General features: G+C 42.9%; 1 protein-coding gene across 1 annotated transcript in view; it reads right to left on the reverse strand.

The window, feature by feature from the left end:
- Nucleotides 1-11,975: 11,975 nt before the first annotated feature.
- Nucleotides 11,976-25,066, reverse strand: part of SPON1 (spondin 1, extracellular matrix protein) — a 320,335-nt gene continuing 307,244 nt past the window's right edge. The window contains exons 9-16 of the mRNA XM_010830576.1: nucleotides 24,004-24,144; nucleotides 23,258-23,333; nucleotides 22,056-22,238; nucleotides 19,367-19,537; nucleotides 19,113-19,280; nucleotides 18,140-18,304; nucleotides 16,147-16,410; nucleotides 11,976-14,646 (exon numbers count right to left, since the gene is read on the reverse strand). Of these exons, the coding sequence (XP_010828878.1) occupies nucleotides 14,483-14,646; nucleotides 16,147-16,410; nucleotides 18,140-18,304; nucleotides 19,113-19,280; nucleotides 19,367-19,537; nucleotides 22,056-22,238; nucleotides 23,258-23,333; nucleotides 24,004-24,144 (1,332 nt within the window). The 3' untranslated portion in view covers nucleotides 11,976-14,482. The remainder of the gene's footprint in view (nucleotides 14,647-16,146; nucleotides 16,411-18,139; nucleotides 18,305-19,112; nucleotides 19,281-19,366; nucleotides 19,538-22,055; nucleotides 22,239-23,257; nucleotides 23,334-24,003; nucleotides 24,145-25,066) is intronic.

Raw genomic sequence — 25,066 nt, forward strand, 5'->3', positions numbered from 1 at the left:
GATGATGCTTGAATGACTTGTTATTTTGGTGGTTTGTTGGAGGAAACTTATTTGTAGTTCTGTGCCGTTTCCCTTAGATTTGAATCTAAGATCAGTACTGGTTATTTAGCAGGTGAACTTGGAATCTTGTGTTTTAGTGTTCTGGTGATTTCCTGAATATTTTCTTAAGTCATTGTTTCTTAAATTTTTTCTGTGAAGTGCTCCTGATAGATGCTCAACTGTAGAGAAGAGAGGAGGGTGAATACATCACATACACCCTCTCTGAAGAAGCAAAGCACACAAATTTGTTTGAATGCCTATTAAAATTACTACAGCATTTATTCTGTGGGTTTTGATGCTATAGTACTATCTCATATCCTTGTTAATACTTTCAAGTTGGGGAATTTTTTTAAATTTATCATTTGTAGCTTCAGATAGTAAGAGACTATCTATACAACATTTGTATTTAGTGGGAAGTCTTTATTTTATTCTGAGTAAATGCTTGGTAGCAAAGCAGCCTGGACGTTAAATTTGATTATCTCAATTTACTTTTTTTTTTCCTCTCTGTGCTTCACTTGGATGCCTTTTACTCCTATATATTCAAGTTCCCTAACCTTTTCTTCTGCAGTTGTTCAATCTGCTGTCAATCCCATCCAATGAATTTTTCATTTCAGACCTTACAGTTTTCCTCCTTCTGTAGACCTGCTTTTTGTTTGTTTGTTTAAATATATCTTCTGTTTCTTTCCTCATTATGTTTATGTACTTTTCTTATCCAGCCCCTCTCAGCTGAGTTCCTAGAGAATTGAGTCTAATGCCTTGCCTGTTGTATGTAGTGAATTAACTTCTCTTCTGTGCATCTGGAATGGTTCTAGCTGTGTACCATTCTTGAGATAACTGAGAAAATAATCCCTCAAATAACTTTTTTGTAGTGCTTAATTCTCTTGCAGAACCCTGATTGAGAAAGGCTGCTTTGAATAGTTGAACATAGTTATAATAGCTGTGTGATATCCTTGTCCACTGATCATCTTTTTAATTTTTGAATCTCTTTCTGTTCACTGTTTTTTTCCTCTAGTTATGGTCTCATTTTCCTCCTTCTTCGCATGTCTGTTAAGTTTTTATTAGATGCTGGACATTATGGATTTTATGTTGTTGGGTGCCTAGATTTTGTTGCCTTCATTAAAGATTGTTGGGCTTTGTCCTGGTCGCTGGTTAATCTATGTGTAGTTCAGTTTGATCCTTTCAAGTCTTGTTTTTAAGCTTCATGCAGTCTCAAGTAGCTTTTTTTCCAGGATAGTTTAGCTCCACGACTAAGGTGTGGCCCTTGTGGGGTCTCTACTGAGTGCTCTGTACAATCAGTGAAGACTCTCCAATTTAGCTTGTGGGAAGTCAGACAGTTCCTAGCTACACATGAGCTCTTGACCCAGCTCCTGGGTCATTCTTTCCCTAGCCTCCTCGAGTTTCACCTTATACATGCAAATATTAATATTTAACAAAGCCTCGTTGACCTTCTGCATATTTTTGGAGCTCTTTTTTTTCTCTCTCCCCTCCAGCTTGTCCTGCAGCTTTCAGCTGCTTCAAACTTCCTGATCTCTAGTGTCTGTCTTTTCAGCTCAGGGAAACATTTGTGCCCTGCTTGGAATCCCCTACCCCCTCTGCAGTCTGGAATGTGCCTCTAGGCAGAAAGCCAGGATAATCTTAAGACTTAGTTTATTTGTTTCCCTTCCATCAGGGATTGTGGTCCTGTGCTGCCTGGTGTATGTTTGAAAACAGTTGTTTCACGTATTTACTCAGGTTTTCTGATTGTCTAAGGTAGGAGGGTAATATTTGGTTCATGCTATTCCATCACTGAAAGATGAGGTCTTTCCCATTTTATTTCCATCATATAATCAGAGGTGCCTTGTAGCCATAAATCTATGACTTGAAATCTTCTCACAAAGAGTGACCAGTTTCATGGTGTGAATAGTGCTTGTCTGTGTGGTCATTCTTTTCCCTCTCTAGCCAGGAGGCTGGCAGACTTTATCTGTGAAGCATCAGTTAGTAAATATCACTGTGGGGTTTGCAAGCCATGTGGTGTTTGTCCCAGACACTCAACCCTGCCTGCCACTGCAGCACCAAAGCAGCCATAAGCAATCTATAAATGAAAGAATGTGGCTGTGTTCCAATGAAACCTCATTTGTGGACACTGAAATTTGTACTTCATATCATTTTCATTTGTCATGAAATATTAATTTTTTTTTTTTTTTCAAAAAATTCATTTAAAATTGTAAAAATCATTCTGTACAGATGGCAGAGTGGATATGATCTGTGGCCCATGGTTTGCCAGTCCTGCTCTCTTAACACATTTAACATTTGAGATTATATTCCCAACTTTAGAAGCTCTTAAGTGTGTAGAAATTCTTTCAAACAGGATTTCCTGAATTAACAGTCATGAGTTTCTGCCCTAGGAATTTTCTCCCTATATTGTTTGCTTGGGGCTTTACAATGATCTATAGTTGGACATTATGGTCTATTGACATACCTCTTACATTGAGGATTCCCTGTATTTAGAGCTTCGGAGTTTTGTAACATAGATTGGTCTTTTACTTTATCCTTTGACTATTAAAATTCAGTGTAACAAAGTTGTATATACTTGAGTTCTAATTTGTTCCTCTTCTAGCTTTTCATCACCACTTGTTTGTTTATTTATTTTTCCCATTCCTATACACAGTGATGCCATTGAACAAATAACTGACAGGTAAATAGGAGAGGATTATAAAGCGATAGGTTTTTGTATCACTTGAACACTTATGGGTACTTAACCAGTGACTGCTTATGAAGTTTCAAAGTACTTTTAGGGGAATTAAAAAAGGCATTTTAATTAAAAAATTTTTTATTATAGTTGATTTACAATGATGTGTTACTTTCAGCTATATAGTGAAGCCATTCAATTTTACATATATTCATTCTTTTTTAGATTCTTTTCTCACACCGGTTATCAGTATTGAGTAGAGTTCCCAGTGCTGTACAATAGGTCCTTGTTAGTTATCTGTCTTAAATATAGTAATGTGTGTATGTTCATCCCAGGCTCCTGATTTATCCCACCTGTGTTTCTCCTTTGATAACTATTAGTTTGTTTTTGAAATCTGTAAGTTTGCTTCTGTTTTGTAAATAAGTTCATTTGTATCATTAAAAAAAATTGGGTTCTGCATGAGTGATATGATATTTGTCTTTTGTCTGATTTACTTCACTTAGTATGATATCTCTGGGCCCATCCATGTTGCTGAAGATGGCTTTATTTCATTCTTTTTATGGCTGAGTAATATTCCATTGTACATATATACAATATATATGTACCCCATCTTCTTTATCCATTCAGCTGTTGATGGACACACAGGTTGCTTCCATGTCTTGGCTTGTAAATATTGCTGCAGTGAACATTGGGATACATGTATCTCTTTTGATTATGGTTTTCTCTAAACCTGTGCCCAGGAGTGGGATTGGGATTGCTGGATCATATGATAGTTCTACTTTTAGTTTTTTTAAGGAACCTCCATACTGTTTTCTGAAGTGATTGTATCAGTTTACATTCCCAACAGTAGTATAAGTAGGTTCCCTTTTCTCTATACCCTGTCCAGCATTTATTGTTTGTACACTTTTTGATGGCCATTCTGAACTGATGTGGGGTGATACTTCATTTGATTTGCATTTCTCTAATAATTGGTGATGTTGAGCATCTCTTCATGTGCTTTTGTCCCTCTGTATGTCTTCTTTGGAGAAATATCTATTTAGATCTGCCCATTTTTTGATTGCATTGTTTTTTGACATGAGCCGCGTGAGCTGTTTATATATTTTGGAGATTAATCCCTTGTCAGTCACTTTGTAAATGTTTTCTCTCATTCTGTTGGTTGTCTTTCCATTTTGTATATGGTTTCTTTTGCTATGCAGACACTTTTAATTTGGTCCCATTTGTTTTTGTTTTTATTTTCATTTTGGAGGTGGATCAAAAAATAAATTGCTGTCATTTGTCAAAAGGTGTTCTGCCTATGTTTTTCTCTGAGTTTTATAGTGTCTAGCCTTACATTTAGGTTTTGATCCATTTTGAGTTTATTTTTGTATATGGTATTAGAGAATGTTCTAATTTAATTCTTTCATGTGTAGCTGTCCAGTTTTCTCAGCACCACTTGTTGAAGAGACTCTTTTTCTTCATTGTCTATTCTTGCCTTTGTCATAGATCAATTGACAGTAGATGCATGGATTTATTTCTGGGCGTTTTGTTCGGTTCCATTGATCTATATTTCTGTTTTTGTGCCAGTGTCATACTGTTTTGATGACTGTAAATTTGTAGTATAGTCAAAAGTCAGGGAGCCTGATTTCCTCCAGTTCTCCTTTTCTTTCTCAAGATTGGGTTTTTTTGTATCTCCATACACATTTAAAACTTTGGGGGTTTTTGTGTCTCCATAAATATTTGGGTTTTTTATGTCTTCATACAAATTTAAATTTTTTTTCATTTTAGTTCTGTGGAGAATGCCATTGGTAATTTGATAGGGATTGTGTTGAATCTGTAGATTACCTTCGGTAGTATACTCATTTTGACAGTATTGCTTTTTCCAATCCAGGAACATGGTATCTTTCCATCTGTTTGTGTCATCTTTGATTTCTTTCATCAACATCTTACAGTTTCCAGAGTATAAGGTCTTTCCTTCGTTTCTCTTTCTGATCTTTCATAGTTAGCGTATACAAATGCAGCAGATTTCTGTGTATTAATTTTGTGTCATGCAACTTGACTGAATTTGTGACACGTTCTCACTGTCTTCTGGTAGCCTCTTTAGGATTTTTTGCATATAGTATCATGTCATCTGCAAATAGTGACCGTTTTTACTTCTTTTCCAATTTGGATTCCTTTTATTTCTTTTTTTTTTCTTTGATTGCTGTGGGTAGGACTTCCAAACCTATGTTTAATAAAAATGTTGAGAGTTGAATCCTTGTCTTGTTCCTAATCTTAGAGGAAATGCTTTCAACTTTTGAACATTGAGTATGATGTTAGCTATGAGTTTGTCATATATGGTGTTTGTAATATTAAGGTAGGTTCTCTCTGTGCCCACTTTCTTAGAGAGTTTTTATCCTAAATAGATATTTTTTCAAAAGCTTTCTCTGAATCTCTTGAGATGATCATATGGTTTTTATTCTTCAATTTGTTAATGTATCACACTGGTTTGAAGATACGAAAAATCCTTGCATCCCTGGGATAAATCTCACTTGATCATGATGTATGATTGTTTTAATGTATTATTGGATTCGGTTTGCCAGTATTTCTTTTTTTAAAAAATTCATTTATTTTTAATTGAAGAATAATGCTTTACAGTATTGTATTGGTCTATCTGACAGTATTTCATTGAGTATTTTTGCATCTATGTTCATCAATGATATTGGTCTATGTTTTTTTTTTTTTTTTGTGGCATCCTTGTCTGGTTTTGTTATCAGGGTGATGGTGGCCTCATAGAATGAGTTTGGGACTATTCCTTCCTCTGCAAGTTTTGAAAGAGTTTCAGAAGGGTAGGTTTTAATTCTTTTCTAAATGTTAGAATTCACCTGTGAAGCCATCTGATCCTGGATTTTTGTTTGTTGAAAAGTTTTTAAATCACGTTTTCAATCTCAGTACTTGAGATAGGTCTGTTCATAGTTTCCGTTTCTTCCTGGTTCAATCTTGGAAGAATGTACCTTTCTAAGAATTTGGCCATTTCTTCTCGGTTGTCTCTTATATTGGCATATAGTTGTAGTTGTCTCTTTTGATGCTTTGTGTTTCTGTGGTGTCACTTGTAACTTTTTTCATTTCTAATTTTATTGATTTTGAGTCCTCTGCCTTTTTTTCCTTGATAAATCTGGCTAAAAGTTATCAATTTGATTTATCTTCTCAAAGAACCAGCTTTTAGTTTCATTGATCTTTGCTATTTTTTTCTTTGTCTTTATTTCATTTATTTCTGTTCTGATCTTTATGATTTCTTTCCTTCTACTAAAGTTGGCTTTTGTTTTTTCCTCTTTCTCTAGTTGCTTTAGGTGTAAGATTAGGTTGTTTGAGGTTTCTCTTTTCCTGAGGTAAGATTGTACTGCTCTAAATCTCCTTCTTAGAACTGCTTTTGCTGCATCCCATATGTTTTGTTGGATTGAAGTGTTTCATTATTGTTTGTCTCAGGTATCCTTCCTTGTCTGTTGCAACACCCTTTATTTTAAAGTCTATTTTTCTGAAATGAGTTTTGCCACTCCAGCTTTCTTTTGATATCCGTGTGCATGGAATATCTTTTTCTATCTGCTCACTCAGTCTGTATGTGTTGCTAGACCTGAAGTGGGTCTCTTATAGACAGCATATATATGGATTTATTTTTGTGTATCTATTCAGCCAATATGTATCTTTTGATTGGAGCATTTAATCCATTTACATATGATATGAAGGTTCTTATTACCATTTTGTTAACTGTTTTTGATTTGTTTTTGAAGATCTTTTTCTTCCCTTCCTCTTTTTCTTATGATTTGATGGCTATCTTTAGTGATGTGTTTAGATTGCCTTTTCTTTGGTTTGGTGTGTATCTATTGTAGGTTTTTTTTTTGGTGGTTCCCATGAGGTTTTGATGTAGCAGTTTATATATGAACAAGATTGTTACAAGTTGCTCATCTCTTAATTTCAAATGTATTTTCAGTGTCCTAACTTTGTACTGTTTTTTCCTCATGATTGCTGGTTTTGAATCCATTATTTGTGTGTGAATGATTTTTTAACTTTTTGAGATTCCCCATTCATAATTTTCTTGATTCTAGAAATGAAAATTTTTATTTTTCACATAGAGGAGTTTCTTTAGCATTTGCTGTAGTGCTGGTCTAGTGGTGCTAAATTCTTTAAGCTTTTGCTTATCTGTGAAACTTTTGATTCTCTGTTGAATCTGAACAAGAGCCTTGCTGGGTAGAGTATTCTTGGTTGTAGTTTTTTGCCTTTCATCTCTTTAAATATATCGAGCCATCCTGTCTGACCTGTAGAGTTTCTGCTGAAAAATCAGCTGATAGCCTTATGGGGGTTCCCTTGTGTGTTATTTGTTGCTTTTCCCTTGTTGCTTTTAATATTTTTTCTTTGTCTTTAATTTTTGTGTTTGATTAATGTGTGTCTTGGCATGTTCCTCCTTGAGTTTTATCTTGTATGGGACTCTTTGCACTTCTTGGACTTGAGTATTTCTTCTCTCATGTTAGGAAGTTTTTTACTATAATCTATTCAAGTATTTCTCAGGCCCTTCCTCTCTCTCTTGCTTCTGGGACCCCTGTAACGTGAATGTTGGTGCATTTAATTTTGTCCCTGAGGTCTCTGGGACTGTTGTAGTTTCTTTTCATTCTTTTTTCTTTTTCGTGTTCTGTGGCAGTAATTTCTGCCACTCTTATCTTCCAGCTCACTTACTCATTTTTCTACCTCAGTTATTCTACCATTGATTCCTTCAAGTGTATTTTTCATTCCAGTTATTGTGGTGTTCATCTCTGTTTTTTAAATCTTCCAGCTCTTTATTAAACATCCCTTGTAACTTCTTTGCGCTCATTCTTTTTTAAGATCTTGGATTGTCTTTACTGCCTTTACTCTAAATTATTTTTCACTTAGGTTGCCTATCTCCACTTTGGTTGTTCTTGTGGGGTTGTATCTTGTTTCTTCGTCTGGAATATATTTCTCCGTTGTCTCATTTTGTCTTAGATTCTGTGTTTGTGGTCTCCTTTCCGCTGGCTGGAGGCTCATAGCTCCTCTTCCTTCTGGTGTCTGCCTGCTGGTGGGTGAGGTTGGTTCGGGGCCTTGTGCAGGCTTCCTGGTGAGAAGGACTGCTGCCTGCCCACTGGTGGTTGGAGCTGGGTCTTGTCCCTCTGGTGGACAGGGCCACGTTAAGGGGTGTGCTTATAGGTGGCTGTGAGCTCAGTGTGGCTTGAGGCACCCTGTCTGCTGATGGGTGGGGCTGTGTTCCTGTCCTGCTGGTTGTCTGGCCTGAGACATGAACCTGAGTAGGGCCAGGTCTTGATGCCAAAATGGTGACCATCAGGAGAGCTCACGCCTGTCAGTATTCTCTGGGGCTTCTGCCACTGGAGCTTGCCTTCCTGCCCCACCATGAGTCCCAGTGGATCTCCAGCTCCTGTGAAGTTACTGCTTTGTGCTGGGTCCCAGTGTACATGAAACCTTATATGTGTCCTGCAAGAGTGAAGTCTCTGTTTCCTCCAGCCCCGCAGACCTCCTGCACTCAAGCCCCTCTGGGCTTCAAAGGTAAATGCTTTGGGAATTCCTCCTCCTGATGCCAGACCCTTAGGACGGAGAGCCTCTCTCTTGTGGGAGAACTTCTGTGATACAATTTTTTTTTCTAATTTGTGGGCCACCCACCTTGTGGGCATGGGATTTGATTATGTCATGAAAGTGTCCCTCCTGCCGTCTCCTTGTGGCTTCTAAAGGCACTTTAATTTGAACATAGATTTTCTGTGCAAGACTTCATTGGGTGTTCTGGGGAATGGATAGATTTCCTTCCTACAAATTACTCAGTGTCTAGTAGGGGAAGATAAAGAGTGACAAAAACAAATGTCAAAACTGTAGACTTAAGGCAGAGTGTGAGGAGTGTGCAAAAGTTGTCAAATCCAGCAGAAGTGATGGTTTTATATTCCTCCTAGAAAATCAGAGGGAGCCTAGCTTCTTAATTAGAAGTGATGTTTTTGCTGGAGCTTGATAGATTGTTAGGCTTTGGGGTGGCAAGAGAGGAGTAGAGTGAGATGTGGAAAGGCTGGGGAAAAGCCCGGGCAGAAGCACAGAGTTGGCAGCACACAGGGTGTGTTCTGGGATTGGAACCTTAATCTAAAAGGATTTTAATGCAATTGGGAAAGAATGATGGAGTAGATTGGGCTTGGGTTGTGGAGGGCTTTAAATATAGTGGCCCTTTTGTATATAATGGGGAACCACCGGGCATTCTGAACAGGGATTGCCTGCATCCGGTCTTGTATAGTAAGGATGATGAAGTGTGGATTTAAGGAGGGGTAGTCAGGTAAGAAGTTATTGGAGTCATGGAATCTATTCTTTTTCTGTCTGTTCTGCCACTTTCTCTGAGCCTCTCTGGTCTCGCACCCATGTTATTGCAATGGCCTGTGAACTAGTCTTTGTTTCCATCTTGCCCCGACACAGCCTTTCTGTCAGTGCAGCCAAAGGGATCTTTTTTAGACCATAAATTTAATGTTACACTGCTGCTTAAAATCTGCCATCCTCTCAGTGCACTTGAAGTAGCATTTGAATCCCTTCCCATAGTGTACAAGGACATCTTTTGCAGGATCTGTCATCTTCCTGCTTCTCACTTACATTCAAGCTGACTTGCTTTCTCACACCCTAGAACATGCCGAGTGTTTTCCAAATCACTTGCTTCACTCGACTGCTGGAATTAGCTGTTTCACGCTTGCTCATGGCTTAGATGCCGCCTTAGAGAGCCCTCTTGGACCACCTCATTCTAGTATCACACTGCCCTGTATTTACTTCATGATACGTACCCACCATGTATAACTTAATATCATAAGCTCTGTGAGGGCAGAACTGTACCTGTTGGGTTTACTGCTTTACCCATGCTGCCTGGCATGTGCTGGAAACCATTTGATGAATGAACAAGGGGCACAGATAGCCTCCTAGTTAGAAGACAGAATATGTGGTGACTGTGGCACGTACATACAGAGTTAGTCCAGGAGGCACAGAGGAATAGGGATTGATGTGTGCAAGAAGAGGCTGGAACTAAAAGCTGCAGATTTGGAATTGATCTATCGTGAGGTAGGAGTGAATTGAGGCAGAAAGTGTGTTTGAGAGAACATCCAGGGTAAAATTTTTTGGGGAAACGAACATTTAGGAAATTAAAAGGCAGAAGAAAGCCAAGAGAAGTAGCCCATAATTGGAAAGACTCAGGAGACTTGTCAGGGAAGTTGAGGGTAGTAAAGAGCTTTGGGTGCTGTGCACGGATTGGGGAATGAGGAGCAGCGTTACGTGTTTAGAGATTGCTGGTGAGTTTGAGAGATTCATTTTGGTCATCTGGTTGTAGTGTGATTGGAGGAAAAGGAAGTGGAGGAAGGAAGCTAAGGTTACCATTCGGAGAAATTTTGTGGCAGAATCAGAGGGTGGTGGGGCAGCTGTCTTGCTTGATAGGATAGGATGTTGGAGGAATAAGAAAATGAGCCAGTGCAGGGCATTCAGTCATAGACATGTAGGTGTGCATGTCTTAGAAGTAGATATTCCCATTTGCGTACGTAAGCCTTGCAAGATTGAGAAGCTTCTGGTTTGCGGGCGGCATTCCTTTCTGACTGATGAGTGAGGATGGCTTAGGGCAGTGCTTCTCAGACTGAGGTGAAGGGCCAGTTTAAAAGCAATTTTTTTTTTTTTAATCTCCACTGTCCTGGATACAGTGTACTAAATAGAATACAAAATATGAACTGTTAGAAAAATAATCATCCTCTGGGCTATTGTGGCAATGTCAAATTAAAAGTTTCTGAATGCTTTTAATTTGTCTTTCGTTGTAGGATGGTAATGGTCAGTTTGTGGATGTTTTCAGGCTGCAGTCTCTCTGGGAGTGGCACTAATGCAGTGTGTGAGGAGCAGGAGATCCAGGGATTTTTCATGAGTGGCCCATCTGAGTTCTTAATGGGTTGGTAACTTCCAGGTTAAGATCACCCTGTAGGAGTTACATGTTTACACTAGCCAAAAGAGACTCTTATAAACTCTCAGTGTTGTAGTCTTGAATAAGATGTTGGTCCCTGTCCCTTCTAATACTTAAAATTCTTAATATTTAAAGTAAACTGTCTAAACACAGAACACTTTTAAACTATGAAAATTATTACCTTAAATAGGAGTACCATTAAAATATGAGAACTGTTAGCAGTAAGTTGTAAAGCCAGGAAGAAGGTAAGGACATATTCTGAGATTTATGAAGAATTTAGAGCAATATGAGAAAGTGATAATGAATGCTATCTCCTGTTAGGACATTACGTGGAGTGAAAAGTCTGGGACTGCATTTTTCTCCGATGATAGCTGGGTGAAAGTTTTGCATCTGTATTTTTTTTCCAGGGCATTTTCAGTCCTAAGTGATAGAAATACAGCTCAAGCCAGCTTCAACACAAGGCAGGCATTTCTTGGTGTACAAGGGAGCGAGGGGACTGGTGGGGTAAAACTGGCGTTCAGTGACTCTCCTGCCAGGATACCATCAGGACTCGGTCTCAGGATGGAAACTGGCAAATTGTGGAGGTGGGCAGAGAAATCCTTTGGTGTAAGAAAGCTTGTTACCAAGCCTGAGGCCAGACAAGGTAAAATAACACAGTGGTTTGAACCCAGGCTGCTTTCTCTGCCCAACAGAGCACACTTGATAGTGTGTCTAAAGCAAGGATGCCATTATTTAAATTTGACATTTTAGTACACATCTTTTGCTCACAGATTTCAAAGGATTTAAATTAAAAAAATATCTTCATGCTTGTTAGCATTCAGCTGCTATTTATAGTTTGTTACAGCATCTCTTTTTCAGAAAGGACTATTTTATTTTCATTCAGTCTCCCTATTTTAAGTAAGATGAAAAACTGAATAATTCAGTTATGAAAATTAATAGCACCAAAGAGTAGAATGTCTGCCTTCCTTGATGCTGTGTTGTAATTGGAGATCACACTTTTATGTTTATAATTGTATTTGGAATGTACTGTCCCTTTCTTAAGGACATAAATATTTAACTGTGGGGAAAGGGGGCCGACTGCACAGTCCTAGTACAGTTTAATATTTAATCCTTTAAACTGAAACATGTGGGCTGTTTGTTAGGTCACAGAAGTAATTTGACATTGCAGATTTTTGTGTCTTGACATTTTAGCTGTGGACTTGACCTGGATTGGAGAATTGTGGTCATGTGAGAATGTATAGTATATCCTTACTTCCTGGAATAAGTACAGAGACCTTGACTATGTCTAAAACATGTTTAATATACAAAGTCCCAATTAAAAACAGCACAACATCATTTAATTTTTTTTTCAGTTCTGGGTCTGAAGAAGCCCAGGATTTATTTTTATTTGTTACAACAGAGTATCTTCAAATAATGCATCAGCAAGGTGACAGGTGAGTGACCCCATGTCTGATTGGGGAATATATCTCTGATCTTATTTTCATTTTAAAATGTGGATGTAAATTGAAGTCTGAGTGGTTTGGCCTTGATAAAAATACACACAATTATAGTTGTTCTTTGTATGGCAGTTTTTACTGGGTGTCTTATGATATGTTTACTATCTCAAGTGGAAGTCCAAACAAATTTTATTTTGTAGTAAAAAGTCTTTATTTCCAAAAGATTGGTTAACCAGAAAAACTGTAAACCACCTAACACAAGACTTTGGTAAGAAAGAGATTTGACGTTTTGTATAAATTCCCCCTTGTGCAAACAAAAAAGAGTTAACACTTACGTAACAAGAAACATGTTACCCATTCTTATTCATTAACCAGTTGCCTGGTTTTAAGTCTCCAAAATTTGGATTAAAATTTACCCAAACAGGACCAAACAAGAACATGAGATACTAGGGTTGCTTGTCCTTAGTTACTTAGAAATTGCCACTCTGTGGAACTTTGATTTTCATGGGTTGGGAGGAAGGATGCATTTAGATAGCTGAGAGTAATGTTGGAAAAGCAAGCAGATTCTATATCAGGGCTTTTTCTTTTGTGCAAATAGAAATTAAACCTCTTATTTATTTATATTTTGTACTGCTTTGTACAAGGGAGGAGAAAGCAGTTCACTTGAAGGATTAAAAAAATAATGTTGGAAACAATTCAGACCCCCAGAAAGCTCAGCAATGGAATAGTGGTCCCTCCAGAATGAGGGTGCAAAAGGCATATCTCTTACTGAGTATGACTGAAATGGATAACAATTGTAAAAAAAAAAAAAAAAAAAAGACCCAACCTTCTGAACACTGAATTAGTTTAAAACACAAAAGACAGACCCAATGAGTTTTTTATTGAATAGTCTCTCTCGTAGTTAAAACAGTACAGATTCAAGGCTGTAGCATATATATATATATATAATGTTGTGTTTGGAATATCCTGAAGTATTCAATGCAAATTCTTAAAGTAGTGTATTCAAAGCATTGTATGCATCTCATCCATGGTACATATTTGGATTAAGCACGATAAAGAAGGCCTGCAACAAGAGCAGAACAGTGATTTTAACAGTAAATGAGTGAGTAGAAACTGCTGATGGACTCAAGTTGGTAAAACGTCCTTTTACACTAATCCTTGGTAGTCAGTCTCCCTGAATTTGGTGTGCTTGTGTGTGGAAGGGAACGGAAAACCATGACCCTCCCTGTGGTGGTGTCAGAGGACCAGACCCTTGGTGCGGAGGGCTGATGTATGTACGTTTGACTTCCCACCAGATTTTTCTGCTAACTTGATTCTGTGACATTCCTTTCTTCCTGGATTTGTCTTGGTCTCTGAAACACTTTTTCTCTCTACATATAAAATTTTATGACTATAAAAACCCTTTCAAGTTCTAAGATAGTATTTTTGTTGAAGGAATGGCTTGGTGGACTGCAGACAAACTCGGCAGAATGTTTGCATAACTGAAAAAAAGGTTTTCTTGTTAGAAACTGGTTTGCTGATTTAAAAGTCTGTGTTGGAAGGTTTAAAAAAACTCAAGCCTGGGACTGCTCTAGAGGCCAATTTTGCTGCTGTGGTTCTAGTAAGGATCTAGGATCACAAGGTTCCTAAGGCTGGCTTCCTAAGAGAATTATATCCAAAAAAAACCCAAAAGAAGGGAATAATAATTTCTAGACTCAGTATGTTTTACCTCAGGTGTAAGAACTGGTTATATTTTTTTAAAAAAGCAGCCATCATTTTTTTCCTTTGGAGTATCAGGGGTTGAGATACTGGATTCAGAATTTCTCAGTGAAAGAAGAAAAGCCACCCAACATCAGTGCTTCTCTTCATGTTTGCCAGCTGTTTCCCCAAGAACTGTTGATGACTGAGGAGACTCAACAAGAGACCCTAAAGTTCCACTAAATGAGAAGAGACAAGCAAACAGTAGTTTGCTGCAAGAGCAAGCAGGCCACAGGCAAGAATGAGGGGACTCTGCTCTCATTCCCACCCAATCAGGAAAGTCTCCCTGCTGCTGCGCCCTGGCACCGATGCACAGGGTCAGCTGCGGGCACAGCTGCCTCTCCATGTTGGGGAAGCCAGGGTCTCTGTCCTGCCGCCCAGGTGGATGCTTGAGAGGGACACGTTCTGTTCAGCACAGGTGACTGGCACTACTCACTTGTGCTGGAGGAGGGCCGGCTAAGGATGAGGGAGCCCCATGCTCCCACCCCCAGTCTGTGCCCACCAAGAAGTGTACAGAAGGGTGGCCGTAGCATCCACAGGACTACTGGGCGGACCCCCCTGCAGAAATGAAAACTAGTGTACACAATTTAAACTGCCTTAAACAAGCAAACAAACGATCCAGCCATTGGTGCCTCTGGGGGTCTAGAGTGCAGCCCTGGGACACGTGTACCCTGGTTAACACGGATGGACGTTGCACGCTCTGATCTCCTTCTTGTCTTTGCAGCTGGTAAACTGGGAGCTTTTGAACCTCTTCTTCACAGTCATGTAGCGTTCCTGGATCCCTCCTCCGCACAGTTTGGTGCATTCTGACCAGGCTGTCCAAGGGCGCATCCTGCAGCCTGAAAGCGTGAGAAGGCCTGATTAGGCCAGCAGACATAGCGGGAAGAACAGGAGACTGAACTCTAGTAAACAACTGTCAAACCTAGGTAGTTGTCTGGACTTCTCTGCTCTGTATGTAATACTTTGTTGAGTTCTCATTAAGTTATTAGAGTTCTTATCACATATGTTAGCTCATAGCTGATTGACTATTAAAATGGTCCATTAATACTTTGCAGCTCTTCCCCATCAAGGAGCAGAGTCTCCTCCTCCACCCCTAGAATCTGGGTTTGGCTGTATGACTTGCTTTTGGCCAATGGGACAAGAGCAAGCATGGCTTGAAAAAAAGCCCTTGGGAACCTTTTCCACCACTGTGTAAGCAAGTGTGGCTATCTGCTGGGGAGACCACGTGGAGAGAGGCCCCAGAAACACAGGCGAGACCATTCTAGACTTGCCAGCCCTACCTGAGCCACCACCTGACAGCAGCCACTCAAATAAGCCTAAGCTAAACCCCGCAGGAGTCATCCAGCTAAGTCAATCCAAGTAACTACCCTACAGAATCCTGTAAATTTCATTTGTTTTGTAGTGGCTCATTAATGTAGCAACCAGCCAAGGAGCAAGTAACCACTTCCTCTAGTGCTTTGCTGTCCCAAATACTTAGCTTCCCCAGTATCAAGTAAACTCAGGTATAATTGATTATTTCCCATGTAAACAGACTTGCCTTTCTCAAAGAAAACTTCCCTGACCCCCAAGATTAGGTTAGATCTTAATTAAAAAAAAAAAGCACTGTGTATATTAGGTTGGTGTGAAGATGATTGCGGTCTTTGCATTGTTGAAGTTTGTCATTTGATACTGGAATGCATTCTAAATAGATGTTATGTCATATGTCATTTTAATGCACATTTCTCAACTTTTTTGTTTTGCTAATGACTTATTACTTGCTATTGGTTTTATATTTATATTAGACTATGGAAATGATATTAGACAAAAAGCTATTCCCAGCTATTGTTTCATTGTTTTGCTGATATTGCGCTCTTGGCTGGGACCAGCTTATTCAGCAGTGAAGCCCTAAGTGGGATTTTTTTTTTTAGTTTTGGAACTCCTTAAGTTATACTGAAGGAGGGGGACACATAAGCTTTCTCCTTGTCTACAGAGAAAATTTAAACCAGTCTTCGTGCTTCCGTTTTTGCCACCTCCAGACCACTCAACACAGGCCTGTTAAAGTCAGTCTGTTACTTGAAACCTTCACCTGCAGGATCAAGTCCTCAGCAGCCAGTAGACCTTTCCTGTTCTGGTCCCTGTCCTCTGTCTGCAGCCTGGTTTCCTGCCTCCCCACACAGAATACTGTGTGTTCTTCTAGAGCCCACTTACCATTTGAACGTATCTTGTTCTTGGGTATCTCCATGCCTTTGCAGTAACAATGCCTGCTCCCTAGAAACACCCTTCTTTTACTAGCAGACTCCTACAAGACCCATACTGCTTTGACATCTCCCTGAACACCAGCCCATACTTGGGGGCAGTACCTGGAAACTGGTCCCCGTCCGACTCCTCCCTCAGCTGTTCACTCCTCCGGCTCTCTCGGGCCTCCCTCCAGCGCAGGTTCTGGATGGATGGATTTCGGAGGCATTTCCGGATGCGGCACTTTTTCCGCTGTACAGTCTCTGGGCAGGGTGCGCCTCCAAACTGAGGCTCCATTTGGATCATGCGGGTTCGAATCATGTGTCCTTTCCCACATGACTTGTTACATTCCGACCACTGGGACCACTCCGTGAGCTCACAGTCAATGGCTGGCAAGACACAGATGGGCATGAGTGTATCTCACGTCTGAAACAAGATCTATATACTTAACTGTTCTTTAACATCTCAACACAAGCCTCTGGAAAATGCAAAGCAGGTACTGTTACCCCATTTTTATGGAAGAAACTGAGGCTCCAGGGGACAGACTGACTATCCAGTCCACATGGTTGGTAAGCAGTGGATGCAGAATTTGTGCCCCAACTGAAACCCACATACTGTGCCCCCTTTATGATTTGAAAAGGCTTTTGGAGGGACTTTAAAGATTAGCTCAGAGCCTTTTGCTCTCTCTAAGCTTCTAGAATGTTGTCAAATTAGCCTCAGGTGGCACACACCAGCTTTCCACAGCCAAGGACCCTGATTCCCTGATGGAAGGCACAGCTCACTGTGCCATTTACCCCTGTGGACTAATCCTAAGGACACTGTGACTTTTGCAGTAAGAGCCAGATAGCGTCTCTTGTTCTCACATCATCCTGGGTCTTACGGTGATCATCAAAACACAGGAGTCAGAGACAGAAAATTCAATAGGGAAGGAGCAAGTGGTGTCATGGCTTATCATGATAACAGATCCAGCCAATTCTCATTAAGCCAGCATCTCACACACATGGAGGAAAGCTAACACCTCTGAGTGATTCTCAGGATGTCTTCTAGGGAGGCAGTTGATTCCAAATTGCACTGTCTCTGCAAAGTGGGGGCCAGGCTGGCTGGATCTAGGAAGAACTCATTTTGTTCATGGTCTGCCCTTCTCTCCCTGTGGGAGCTCTGGTAGCTTTCGCATCTACAACATAGGGATAACAATATTTTTCTTATTAGGTTGTGAGAATTGAGTGAAGTAATAATACTCTCAGCCCAGTTCCTGGCCCACAGTGAGTGTTCCATAAATGTTCTTTTTCTTCTCTCTCCATTCACTGGGCCCTGTGGATATAGAGTTTTGTTTAAGTTGGTAACAGCGTCTCACAAGATTCCAGAGCCCCAGCTCCGATGAGCTGTGGAGGCTCACACTTCCTTGGTGGGCTCAGCACTTTGTACTAGTTATATGGTTTAATTCTCAGAGCGGATGAGGGAGAGGGTTGCTAAATAATGTGCTGAGATTTATATAGCCAGTAAGGGACAGAGCTGGGATCTGCCTCTAGGCTGGCAGCCTGAGTAATTGCAAGGGAGAGGAAGCACAGAGGCTGCAAGTGCATTTCAGAGGAAGCCAGAAAAACAGATCCTAGCAAACGAGTCTGACTTTCCACCACCTGAAGAGAAGTTCTCTGGGAAGACTAACCAGAAAAATGGGTTCTCTTCTTAGATAATAAATTCAACTGGTCATAGAGATTTGAGAGTGGATGAGGGTGGGTATGGGGCTTTTGAGGGCTCTACTTGCTGGCCTGTCTTCATATCAGGGAACCACTGGTTAATGTCCACCTTCTGGTCATGGGTAAATAAAACGGTCACAGGTGGGGAGGAATAGAATTAAAAAATTGGAAAACCCATGGGTCAGACTAGCCTCTAAACTGGGGGAGACGGGGTGAGTGGGGAACTACAAAATTAAGTTTTATTGAACCTGTGCTGTTTTCCATCTAAGTCTCCTGTTTAGACTTAACAGCAGTTTGGGTATCTCACAGACAGTAATGGGATTCTCCAACCAGCAGTCATACTGCAGGACCTAGCAATATGAGCAGCGTGCAGGCCTGGTTAAGAGGAGGAGAGGTGGCTCCCAGGAGCGCCAGGACTTACGGCATTCAGGCAGCATGCACTTCTCCACCTGCTCCAGCTCCTCATTACAGTCCCCGAGTTCGGCTAGAGACTTGAGCATCCGCTGGCGGGTCCGCATGCCCTTCCCACAGGTCACGCTGCAGTCGCTCCACTCAGACCACAGGGATAGCAAGCATGGGATGGTGTCTAGACCAAGAGCCAGGTTTGCCACTGAGAACAGGCTCCCTTTGCTTTCTTTGATCTGGTTCCCCCCTACCCTTTGTCCCCCACTCAGGCCCCTTGAGTAAATTGAAATTGACCAGTGGGTTTAGATAACCCAAGTGACCTTTATGGAGCCAGGAGTGGCTCAGCAAATCACTAACTATTCTTGTCATTCTCCTGCATTTCCCCTGGCCCAGCTGGAGCTCATAATGTGGCTCTGTTATACGAATACACACTTCCCCACTTGAAACACCCTGAGGGTCTAAATAGGGTCTTACTAGAGACAGAAACATTCCACATGCCCCAAGAACCATGTGCTAAAAGATGGGCTCAATGATGTGGTTTTGGACACTTGGGCACTGAAATCCCTAGAATGTACTTGGGTGCATGTGTGCATCTCTGTAGTGATGTGTGGGCCTATGACATTTGTGTGTAGAGCAGATGTATTGCTTTATGGGGCCACAGGCAAGTCCAATAGAACAAGAAGGGGAATGTACAACCTGCCTACATGTATACCCCCTGGAAAAGATACTCTGGGGTCATAAAAAACACAGTTACAGGTGAATACTATCTAGAGGCCACCAGCTTGCCACCTCAGCATTGCTCATTCCAAGGAGGTCACTCTCTGGGTCTGGATGATGTCCACACACCCATAGCTTTCATCTTACAGGGGAAGTGCCCTGCCAGGAAGGGGGCCCGTATTTCCCCCCGCACCTGTGCAGCCTCGACAGTAATACCCGTGCTGAGGGCCTCCATCCTCTGCCCCAGCGCCCCCGCCCCCACGCCCACTCACGGCACTCGGGCATCATGCACTTCTCTGCCTGAGATGTCTCAGCCTTGCACATGGAGCCGTCCGCGGGGCTCATCTTGACCATGCGGTGCCGCTTCTTCATGCCCATCCCGCAGGTGGCGCTGCACTCGTCCCACTCGCCCCACTCGGTCGTCAGGCAGCTGCTGGGAGCTGGGGAGTCCGGTGGTGTTGGCGGCGGCGCGTCGGCAGCCTCAGCCTCTGAGCCCCCGCACGTCCCACCCCAGCGCCCCACTCACAGCACTCTTCGTTGACCGTGCACTTCTCTGTCTCCTCGGTGGGCAGCGTGCACACGGAGCCGTCCTCTGGGAACTGCTTCACGTATCTCTCCCGGGACCGCGTGCCGGTGCCGCAGGAGATGCTGCAGGGCGACCAGGTGATCCACTCGGACATGGTGCACGTGGAGCCGTCTGCAACACGGAGCGGACACTGCAGCCGTGGCGGCACGCTGCTGGGACTCGCGCCACTGACCGAGCGAGCTCCCCCAAGGGCAGAAATCTATACGGTCAGCTGGCATGCAGGGGGATTTGGGCAAGTGAGGATGGAAGCCAACGTAAAGGGCACATATTTTTAAACCAGGAATTGTTCTTTAAAGGAAATGTCTTTCTCCAGGTGCATGGAGCACTGGGGATTACTCCTTCACTCGACAATATATTTGAAAGATGTTTGGATGGATAAGAGAGTGATATATGCCTATTTAGTTCTAAAAAAGGATGAGGGATATGAAGTCATCCATCCATCCATTTACTCATGTCAATTAAAATGTACTGGCTGCTTAGTGGTATGTCGGAGAAGGCAATGGCACCCCACTCCAGTACTCCTACCTGGAAAACCCCATGGATGGAGGAGCATGGTAGGCTGCAGTCCATGCGGTCGCTAAGAGTTGGACAGGACTGAGCGACTTCACTTTCACTTTTCACTTTCATGCATTGGAGAAGGAAATGGCAACCCACTCCAGTGTTCTTGCCTGGAGAATCCCAGGGACGGGGGAGCCTGGTGGGCTGCCGTCTACGGGGTCACACAGAGTCGGACACGACTGAAGTGACTTAGCATAGCATAGCATAACATAGCGGTATGTGGTGACTGAGGTTAAAAAGATGTGTATAGTATGGATTTTATTCTTCTCCAGAGAGAGAGATGGGCACATAAACTGGCAATAATTCTAGGTATTGAAAATATGACAGCAGATGTAAGCCCAGGGAATTGGAAGGGGAGAAGCTCCTTGGAGTTCTGGGGTGGATTTTACACAGGAGGGAACTTTGGTTGGGTGGAGAATATCTGTATTTAAGGTGAAGGGACTAGCTCTTGCAACAACCTGTCTGGAGTGTGTTGTGTGTGGCACTGGGAGATGAAGCTAGAAAGAAGGATGGAAATCTCAGCATGAGGCCAGCTTGCACACATCCACAGGAGTGAAGGCTACGTGTTGTTACCGAACCTATGGACAGTGTTGCTGGACAGTGCTGGTGGAAGACAGCTGGAACCCATATTAGACCCAGGGAAATTCTGACATGTCCTTCAGCAAGGATGAACCTAAGGACATTATGCTGAATGAAATAAACCAGTCAAAAAAAAGACAAATACTGTATGATTCCGCTTATATGAGATACCTAGAATTTTCAGTTCTTTAAATGCAGAATGATGGTTGCCGTGGGGCTGGGGATCAGGGGACTGGAGAGTTAGTGTTTAATAGGTCTAGAGTTTGTTTTGTGAGATGGAAAGAGTTCTGGAGATGGAGGGTGGTGATGTTTGCATAATTATGTGTGTGTGTGTATATGTAACACCACTCAACTGTATAACTAAAAATCGTTGGTAAATTTGCTGCTGTATACCACCAAATAACAATGACATAGCCCAGCCGTTTTCAGAACTATTGTTACCACCTGGGAGCCACTGGAATTCCTCCCCTCTGGAGGCGATGGTTAAAGACCTCAGCTCCCAGTGTAAGCCTCAGACTGTACACCCATCCCCACCATCTCAACCCCAAGAATGAGAAAGTGCCTCCAGCATTGCTAGGGCTGTCACAACTTGCACCCTGCCTGTGCACGCAGGGTTCACTCCTGGGCACACAGCCGTAAGTCACTGTGCAGTGTATCCAGGAGAGCTTGTTTAAGACCGTGCCCTAGGAAGAGCCAGAAAGTGAATGACCCACCAGGGGGCAGTAAGGTCTCTTCAGTTATCCTCAGCTTGGAAGTGGTTTTCTTCCTTCTATAAACCAGCCCAGCCTACCCATTCCTTCTTACTGCCTTCTTGCACCTCTGAGACACTTAAGATCAGAGCACAGAGTACAGATCTGTTCAGGCAGAGAGAGGATTGTACCTTGGAAGGTGGGCAGCTGGCCTTTGCACAGCAATCAGCACGTGTAGCTTCAGCCAGCATGACATGGGTGGTGCAGGTGTGTGGTTCAAGCCTGACTTTTTAAAGCCTGACCTTTGACCAGTTACAAGGAAAGAACTGCTGCGATCGGTCCAAAGGCTCTGACGCAAGGAAGTGAGGGCTCTGACCTGGGCTGAGGCAGGCTGTGCATGGATAACAGAATTAGGGCAAGGATCTAGGTTCAGTCTTGGCCAACCTGTTCACCTGCTTCTTAAAAGAAATTGGAGGTAAGGCCCAGAAATAGGCAGCTTGCCTCCTGTAATTTGTCATGTTTACTAGCTCTTCAATAACTTGTGTCTGTTTTCTTGCATGGCTGGGGGTGGTCAGTCAATCTCAAGAATTCTTTTGATGTCATGAGACATCTGTGTTCACAGCCCTCAAGATACTGTTGGAGATGAGGGTCGCCCTGGGCAGGCAGTCCCCACTGACAGTCTAGTCAGGGTCATAGTGCCCATTGCGGGCACTGCCAGACCAGGTGGGAGAGGCCGGCATGGCCAGGTAGGACCCCCCTTCCTGAACTGCTCTCAGCCAGCTGCTGGTGGGGTGCCTCCTCACCTTCGTCGCTGCAGCCGGGGCCCATGCAGGGCTGGAAGTCCTGGGTGTCGGGGCAGGGGACGCTGAGGTCCAGCTGTGCCTTCAGCATGCGCTGCCGCATCCTCTTGCCTTTGTCGCAGGTGGAGGAGCTGCAGGCGGACCACGGGGACCAGTTGGAGTAGATGCAGGTTTCAGGGGTGTCATCTGGGAAGAGTATGTGAGATGTTTTCCCTGGGAGCCTATGGGAGCTGTGACTCGCCCTCCCCCTGGACAAGTTCACATGGGGACAAGAAAATCCCTGCTGGCTGACCAGCCTTAGGGAGGCGGGGTACTCCTGCGATGCAAGCAGCCATTCACTTCCCTTCAAAAATGATACTTTGGCATCCCACTAATACAAATCGAAGTAACCTCATAGTAAGGAAAGATTCTCCTACTGTCCCTTCTCAACACCCAAACACCAGCCCTCACTTCAGCAGACAGCGTTTCCACATGGATGCAGGCATATCATGGGGCAATTTGGGGAAGCGTAGGCTTTTTCTGTGTTGTTGCTCACCTTCCCAGGATCCCACACACAGTGTAATGATGAGATTAAGGATGGTCAGTGTTCACTGAGCACTTACTGTGTGCCAGCATCATTCTAAGAACTTTATCCGTCCCATCAGTTGTGGTAAGGACCACAACTCCCTAGGAGGCAGGCTCTGTTATTATCCCCATCTTACAGTTGAGGAAATGCAGCGAGGTGGGCTTCTCGCCCAGGGCCCAGGGAGGAGAGCCCAGCTCGTTCAGCTCCAGATGCTGTGAGATACTCTAAGCTGAAGCCAGGGCTGTGCCACTGCCTCCTAACTCTAGGGTCTGGCTGACTTCCCTTGTTGCGGAAGTGATTGGACCACTCCTGCCTCACAGGCTAGTGTGAGAATCATAGTGGAGAGTCATCTGAGTCCCATGAAGCCAATGCGGATGCAATTTACATGACACTTTAAAGGCCTGATAGTGTTGAATGCATATTCCAGTGTCAAGCCTTCACCATTTCCCTGATACTTTGTGCCTAGCCTTAGCCTTACTTCGATTATCTCCCAAGCAAAATCTTTCTTAAGACAGGGATCATCAAGTCAAAGGGTTTTTCTGTGGCTTTTTAAACATGTTAGCAAATTGCTTTCCCCAAAGATAGTTTATCTTTTATTCCCAATGTATGTTGCCACCCGCAATAAAGGAAGGCAGCTTACCTTCATCTTTCTCTTCTGGAGCCAGGTCCGCTACAATATCGTCGACATTGTCGGGCACAATATTGCACTGTTCCCCCTGCAAAAGGAATTTTAGTTGGAGGGCCCTCATTAGAGAGTGGACTGTATGGGAGAAAGATGAGGGAGGATATAAAATTGAATACCCACCCTGTGCATAAACCCTAGGTCGTGGCAGAGTTGTGGGCCAACTTTTACAATCTGACTGAAAGAAGAAATGGCAGTAAAGCCACAACTTCCCACTCCTGACCCATGGCTGTGTGCTGTGCTTAGTCGCTCAGTCGTGTCTGACTCTGCAACACTTTGAACTATAGCCTGCCAGGCTCCTCTGTCCGTGGGGATTCTCCAGGCAAAAAACACTGGAATGGGTTGCCATGCCCTCCTCCAGGGGAATCTTCTCAAACCAAGGATCGAACCCATGCCTTCAGCATTGCAGGCAGATTATTTACCGACTGATCCACCAGGGAAGCCCATGGCAGACATTAGTAATTGATTATGGCACTTACCATGAAGCCTAGTTACCTGGAGTAAATCATTTGGTTGAGCATCACATCATTCCTCCATGTTCATTTTGCTTATTTATATCGTAGGGATAATTTGCGTCTAGAAACTCTAAGAGGCCCCGGAATACCACATCCTAAATATACCAGGGACCCCATGATTCTAGAGCAGAAAGGGGTCCAGTCTCCTGATGGGAGGGGTCTGTGCCAGGGTGAGCTGTAACCCAGTACCTTCCGGGCGATTCTCTCGATGACAACTCTGGCTACTTGAGTGATGGATCCACCCTCTGGATCATAAAAAGGACTCTGAGGATGGTCCAGACTGGTCAGGGGTCGGATTTTCTCCTGGGGAATTGTGGGCTTGTTGGGTGACTGCAATGGAAAAAATACACAGATACAGAGTAGGAAATTAACAATTTGATATATGATCAGAACAAAAACCTTGACAGGAACTTAACAAGTACAACTGATATTTATATTTATAGAATTTGGTTCATGCCAAGTGTTATGCATGGACATTTGTGGATCTATACTTTCAAATTCTCCTGTGTACACAGTAGGACTAATCCCAGATGAAGATGCCAAGTTTCAGAGAGCCATTTCCAGCTAGGATACAGCTGAACCAGGTTGGCCTGAATCCAGAGTTCTTCCTACTAGACCAGGCATCCGTGAATGTTTATCCGCAGAGGGTCAGGTGGTAAATATTTCAGGCTTCATGGCCCATGCTGTGTCTGTTGCAATGAGTCAAATCTGTAGTGAGAAAGCAGCCCCAGACAACATGGGATCAAAATGTGTGAGGCCGGATTCCAAAGCTCCAGGTTTGGTTCCAAACCACAGTTTACCAACATCTGTTCTAGATTGTTCTACCCCTAGTTTTCTGATGGCTCCAGATTTTGATGCAGTTGGTATGCTGGCTGTATCTGAAAAATATTGACAACACGGGAGAATCCAAACTCCTTAGGCTGGCCGTCTGGAAGCCTTGGGAATATGGTCCGGCTTGATGAACATCATCTTCCTTCTGTTCCCCTTCTCTCTCTCTCTCAGCCTCTGTGCCTTTTGCCTGCCATTCCTTTGCTTATCTCTGAACCTCTCTTTAGCAGACCCCCTCCCTGTGCTCTCCTGACCATCTGGACAGGCACTTCCCAGAGCCTGAGTCACACAGCTTGTGAGTACATGATGATGGGACCCTGCGGGGCTCCCCTGCTGGACTGTGAGTTCATCTGGCTCAGAGCCTGAGCCAGCCTCACCCCTGAGGCCAGGGCCCCCAGAACAGGCCCGGGCAGGGAGATCTGTC

This window comes from Bison bison, unplaced genomic scaffold (genome assembly GCF_000754665.1).
Source record: "Bison bison bison isolate TAMUID 2011002044 unplaced genomic scaffold, Bison_UMD1.0 scf7180017864518, whole genome shotgun sequence".
Taxonomy (NCBI): Eukaryota; Metazoa; Chordata; class Mammalia; order Artiodactyla; family Bovidae; genus Bison; species Bison bison.